This window comes from Echinops telfairi, unplaced genomic scaffold (genome assembly GCF_000313985.2).
Source record: "Echinops telfairi isolate 266 unplaced genomic scaffold, ASM31398v2 ScPeMD7_5592;HRSCAF=6446, whole genome shotgun sequence".
Lineage (NCBI taxonomy): Eukaryota > Metazoa > Chordata > Mammalia > Afrosoricida > Tenrecidae > Echinops > Echinops telfairi.
In genome coordinates, this window is record NW_022109491.1 from 36,412,449 (window position 1) to 36,418,985 (window position 6,537).

Consider the following 6,537-nt stretch of genomic DNA (forward strand, 5'->3'; position numbering starts at 1 on the left):
CAGCCACAGCCAATGATGCAGAAAGCAGGAAGATCATGGGGCAGTGGAAGCAAAGTCACGTGGATCCAAGGTAGGTAAAAACATGGCAGGGCTCCAGCAGCTCTCAGGGTCAGTGGCAGAAAGTGAGAGAGGGAAGGTCCCTGCCTCACATACTTAGACCATCAAGGAATCATCAGGCTGTGACTTGATCAACCGGCTAAACTCCACCCATATATTCTAACAGGTGCCATGTAAACACAAGAAACGTAACTGTCACAGACGCATATTAGGGAAGAACAATACCTGGGAAAGGACATTATGCTTGGTGAAGTAGCGGATCAGAGAATGAGAGATAAACCCTCAATGATATGGATTGAAACAATGCCTGTAACAGTAGGTTCAGACATAGCACTTATGAGGATGACAGCAGATTGGGCATTGTGTCATTCTGTTAGACATAAGGTCGTTATGAGTTGTAGCCAACCCGAGGGCACCTAACAACGACATAAAGCAGGGACAATAAAATACTACTAAATAAAATATTTTTGAGACTCAAATAGAGTAGCCTACATGTAGTTAGTGTTCATGTGGTTTGCTTTTCACACTCTGTCTCATGCTGCAAGGTACCCAAAAGAAGGCACAACAATGAAGCCTCAGAGTGAAACGATGAGAACACTAAAGATTTGCGGGTTGAAGGGGTTTATCTAATTCCTGATCATCAGAAAAATGTGAATAATACCTACTTTCTATGAGACAGAGAAACTGGCTCCAGTACCAATAATGTCCCACTTAAGTTCTTCTAGAATTTAAATAGGTAATCAAAGCATTATTCTTAAAGTGGGTCTTTGGACACAGAGCTAAAGATAGAATTCTTATGCAAGTGCTTTATTAAGGGAATTCCTCTAGGAGAAACTATAAAGAAAACGAGAGGATGAAGAACCTAAGAAAAGATGGTGCCATCGCAAAAGAAGGTGAGCCTCAGCCTTAGCCCATGGGAGCTCTGGACAATGAGTTGTACTATAAAGGTTAGCCTAGGGGTTTCATTTTCAGCTCTGATCTGCAAGGTCAGCAGTTTGATACCACCAGCAGCTTCAAGGGGAAAAGATGGGGTTTTTACTCCCATAAAGAGTTAATTCTCTGTAATTCACAGAGACAGTTCTAGCCTGTCCTACAGGGTCACTTAGAGTTGGCACTGACTCGATGGCAGTGAAGTGTTTTGGGGTTTGCTTTTTAACCCCACACCTCACACGAAAGGAGGTTTGTCTGTCATACTTTGCACCAATCAGTATGTGTTTGTCCAGGATGACTAGAAAAACAAATTAATAGACACTCATGTATATAAGAAAGAGCTTTATATAGAGTAATTGTATGTTAAGAAAACATCTCAGCTGAGCCGAGTCCATAAGTCCAATATTAATTAGCCCATATATCGTACGCTAATCTATAATTTCCTCTTCGGACTCATGCAACACATGTAATGACGCAGAGTTCAGGAAGATCACAGGCCAGTGGGTGGAAAGTCTTGTGGATCCAGTGGCAGTGGAAGCATCTCAATGCTGGTGTGGGTCTCCATGGTGGCTGCTCCAGCTCCAAGGCTCTGGCCACTATCAGCATATCTCCATGTGGCTTGTCAACAGGAATATCTCGCAGGGAGACAGACAGAGTGTGAGTCTGGTCTCTAGTGAGCTATTTGGCTCCTTTCTGTTTCCAAATGAGGTCAGCAAGCTTCGACCTGATTGACAGGCTAGACACCCTTCCACAAGTTGACATTAATTGGGTGCACCAATTTGACATAACCTAACCTGAGGGGCAGGGGGCAGTACTGAGTTCATCTTTTGGTCTCTTGCATTTATAATTTTCAATGACTGATAAAACTCAACTTAAGTTTGAAGAAAGAGAAACTGTTAGTGGGGTTTATCAAATGGGACTTGGTAGAGCACCAGATAGCATCTGCTACGAATGACATGCTATCATTTCCTGGTGTGCAAAGTTTGGGGAGACAACTCTTAGAAGATAATTTTATATATAACATGCTGTCATGTAAAAGATAATATGGCTTTTAAAAATGTTCAAACTGTCTAACTCATTTTTAAGAATAATGATCGAAATTGCACAAAAGTAATAAGAACTGATTCAGCAGCTACTTAAAAAGGAGTAAAGCATTTGATGAATCCCACTGGCAATTGCAGTTTTTTCAAGCTTAAGTTGAGCTTTATCAATCGTTGACAATGATAAACCTGAGAGACAGAAAGATACATTCAGCCCTACACTCAGGATAAGGCATGTCTCACAGATGAATCAGGCCCAGTGTAGAGAGTTTAACAATTTTTTTTTAATTCACAATTTAGTAATTTCACTATATAGCTGTGAAGATGCCCAGGAGAGCCACTCTCATTGCAGTTTGTTTTTAAAGAGAGCAGCATAGGGAGAGAGAAAAAAGAGAAGTCGGATTGCTTCTACATGCAAAAATAAATTTGAAGTAAACAGCCATCTCAATTGTGTTATTATTTTTAAGTATTTACACAGGATATACCCTGTACTGGCTATGAATAGTTTTTTCTAGATGTGTATTCCTTTAACAATGTATCATAGGGGTGTTTGCAAACAGGGCAAATGAGGCATCTGTGCAGATCATTAAGTGCATGCTAACATATTCTTACTTGCTGAAAACCAGGACTCAGCATGATGAAGTTCAAAAACATCCGCCTTTAATATGTTTTAGAGCTCAACAGAAGGAAAACTAATATTCTCACAACTGGAACAATGAACCATCTCATGATAAATGGGGAAAGGGTTGCATTTTTAATGGATTTTATTATACTTGGGTCCACAATCAACGCCACGGAAATCAAATGATGCAGTCAAGAAATCAAATGATGTATTGCACTGGGCAAAGCTGCTGCAAAAGGGCTCTTTGAAAAATATTAAATATACTATGGGCTGTCTGGAGACAAACCAAACGTGGAAGAAATACATCCAGAAAGCTCCTTAGAAATGAGGCCAGCGCGACTAGTTTCAGGGGCTTAGGACCTGCTCTAAGGAAAGGCCACTTTCTGGGAAGGACATCATGTGTGGCAAAGCAGAGAGAGGGTCAGTGACAAGGAGGACGACGACCCTCAGGAAGATGAACTGACCCAGTGGCTGCAGTCCTGGGCTCAAACATGCTGGTTGTGAAGATGGTACTGGCCCGGTCAGTGTTTTGTTCTGCTCTACATAAGGTTCTCTAAGTCAGAACCGACTCAGTGCCGCCTCGCCATGCCATAGCCAGGATGTACCGGGGTGTTTGCTTCAGGTGGATAAGGATTGCCTTTTCCTTTTCTCTTCAACAGATACAGAACAAACGTAGAGGAAGAAATGATGCACCGAAGATTACTCGTTTTCCATAGGCTTGTTGTTGCTTTGGACTTGATTCGGCTCCACCAAGAATCATGGCGGTGGTTTAGGGCTGGACATCCTTATGCTAAACCTTGGCATGTTTAAGCTGTTGATGAGCTCCTTCCCCACGGGGGTCCATCTTCTAGCACTGTATCCGACGATGCTCTCTCGTGATCTATCTAGATTATCAGTGGTGATATTTTAGAAACGCATTGCCACATCTTTTTTCGAGTGTGGTAGGCTTGATGCTCCATGGGAACCTGCCACCTTGAGTGATCCTGCTGGAATTTGAAATACTGGTGGCATCACTGCCCACATCATAGTGACATTCAAACCACCAGAGTTTGACAAACTAAATGAGTGGCTGTGTTAGGCTGGGTTGAATAGAGAAACAAATCCATAGAAACACTCTTATGTGTATAATAAAGAGGTCTATATACAATAGTAATTGAATATTGAGAAAACATCCAAGCCCAGTCCAGATCAAGTCCATAAGTCCAATATTAGCTCATACGACTGATACCAATCTATAAGGTCCTCTTCAGACTCATGTGACACATGCAATGATGCCAAATGCAGGAAGATCACAGGCCAGTGGACTGGAAGTCTTCTGGATCCAGTGGTGGTGTAAGCATGCCAGCACCAGCAGAGGTCTCTGGATGGCTTCTCCGGTTCCCAGGGCACAGTGCCTATCAGCATAGCACGCATGTGCCTTGTCAGTAGAGCAACTCCAAGGGAGTGAGCAGAGAGATAGTGTCTAAGAAGGAAAAATACAGGAGTTCCCAGAATTCTCTGAAGGCCATGCCCATATGGAGGCCTCATTGGTTATATCTTGAGTGACAGGCCAGACTCCACCCCTTCACTTACAGTACTCTCACATTGATACCAGATTATATAAGTACCACAATGGCGGTCTGTAGGGTTAGGTATAGTATAGGTTTAGTGACTTTTCTTGAGACAATTTGAAATATACATGTTAGAACTCTTAGACACTAGTTCACGGCTCCCTAAGGAAATTTTAGAAGTGAGCGGAAAAAAGATTATTTATGTATGTGAACTAAACACGTAAAAGAAAGAGAGTAGTAGCAGACAAAGCATTATTTAGATGCCCTACAGGGTCTTAAGCTAAAGCATACGTAAATAACTAAGAGAGTGTCAGGAGGAGGACTGGTGTACAACTGAGTCACAGCTAGAGGAGAGTAGCTAAGGTGACTGACCGTATCCTCTCCAGATGCTGACCCAAGTGGGGACTCAAATGCCTCTATTATAGATCTAAATCATTTTACGTTATGCAAAATGTTGACTCAGTGGGTTCCACTTGTTATGTAGGTAATGTATTTGAGCACTTACTATGGAAATCCTCATTTTGCTCTCCCTTCATAGGAGAGTGGTTTCTACACAAGTTCTTCCCAGGTGCTCTGTCACCCACTGCAGCTGTCCTCAGTGACACGGGTGAAAGAGCAGAGAGTGTGGGAGAAAGGGAATCTAAGACGGTTGTTTAATGTCTCTCTACCTTGTTTAATGTTTAAGGTCTCTCTACCTCGAGCTGCATCCCGAGCAATGGCACTGCCTGTGTCCCCCACAACCTAAGCTCCTTCCTGAAATTCTGCCATGGTTCCAGCCTTCATCAGGTGACCCTCGCTCTGAGTTATGGCTACACCACATCTTCCCTCTGTTTCTCCAGCCTCAGAATGAAATCAGCTTCTTTTTCATTGGAAATATCTGGATGAATAAGAAATTAAGTTGGTACGCATGGAAGGAAAGAGTCTGGTGGGAGGAACAGGATTTTGAAGGGAATATCCATTGATTAGAGGAAGGCTTAGGAACAACCTGAGATATGCATATGACACAACGTTGCCTGCTGGAAGTGAAGCAGATTTGAAGAACTTGCTGGTGAAGATCAAGGATTGCAGCCTCAGTATGGATTACCACTCACTCTAAAGAAGATCAAACACCTCATAATGATGAATAGGTACCATCATGATAAATGGAGAAAAGGTTGAAGCTGTCAAAGATTTTGTCGGTCTTGTTTGAAAGTAGATTACTAGGAGTTCCCTAGCTAGCCCAGAAAAGGGAAATCTCAACCTTGTCTGGGTTTGTCCTTAGAGGAAGCTGGGGTACCAAGGTCACTAGTCTTGAATTATACTCCAACCAAGGTGCTCAGAAGGCCCAGAATCAATCCTGTAAATTTTTCTAATCAGCAGTAGTGTATGTGTTACAATCACAGTCCCTTTCCAACATGTGTTGTCCTTCCCGGGACAGGGATGAGTTGATCTGTCACCAATTATAATTTTGTGATAATTTCCTTAGTTTTCCATGTTCTTTAACGATCCATGTAACTAACTGTGAATCCTTTGGACACCATTATGGCCTATGTTGACGGTCTCCATCATCCAAATGATTTGTCTTTGGCTTTACTCTGATTAAGACTTATTAAAGGGGTCTCTGTAAATACAATTGAATGTGGAGGTCTTTTCCCCCTAGAATATGGCAAGCACACCAACCTTACACCAACCTAATTGCAGTGGCATGAGCTAGTTGACAACAAAGTTATTTGCATTGCTTAATAAAGCCTTGGGCTTTTTCTCATTTGATATGTGAGTGGAATTCACACACAAAAATAAGAACAGATGCTTTTATCTAAGTTGTTTGGTAAGAAGTATCTAACAAACAATGTAAACGTGTTATTGATTCAAGTGCATTAATTGGTTTGGTGGTTTTCTATATCATGCGTTCTACTTACAGCAATCATCTTGAATGAAGTAAAATGCTCTTGAATCTTTTATACCCCATGCTAAAAATCAATAGTCCAAAGAGGGCAGTGTTTTGCAAGTATTTGGATAAAAGGAAAAGTCATCAGAATAAAAACTATAAATGTTTTTTGTTGTAAACACTTCTGTATATTTCTAGTATGTCTAATCTCTTGTTTTTCACTTGTAGCAAGATTGCATTTTTGGCAAAATTTAAAAGAAGAAATACATAAATTGGAATCTGGGAGCTCAAATGAAATCCTCATTTAAAAACTAAGTCATCACTTATTCATTCACCCATTCACTCACTCATTCATGCATTCATCCCATTCCCTAAATAGTAAGGATTTACTGCTTCTAAATCAACATTCTTGGCACTTGATGAAGAATAATGAACAAAGAAGAGTCTTGGTTCTTGCCAGTTTAGTCAGGA

At 41.3% G+C, this 6,537-nt stretch overlaps 1 protein-coding gene across 1 annotated transcript in view; it reads left to right on the forward strand.

Annotated features, from left to right (window-relative positions):
- The window catches only part of ANKEF1 (ankyrin repeat and EF-hand domain containing 1), a 47,404-nt gene extending 41,171 nt beyond the window's left edge, over positions 1-6,233 (forward strand). Inside the window, exon 11 of the mRNA XM_004698160.2 lies at positions 4,885-6,233. Within this exon, the coding sequence (XP_004698217.2) occupies positions 4,885-5,161 (277 nt within the window). The 3' untranslated portion in view covers positions 5,162-6,233. The remainder of the gene's footprint in view (positions 1-4,884) is intronic.
- The last annotated feature ends 304 nt before the right edge of the window (positions 6,234-6,537 follow it).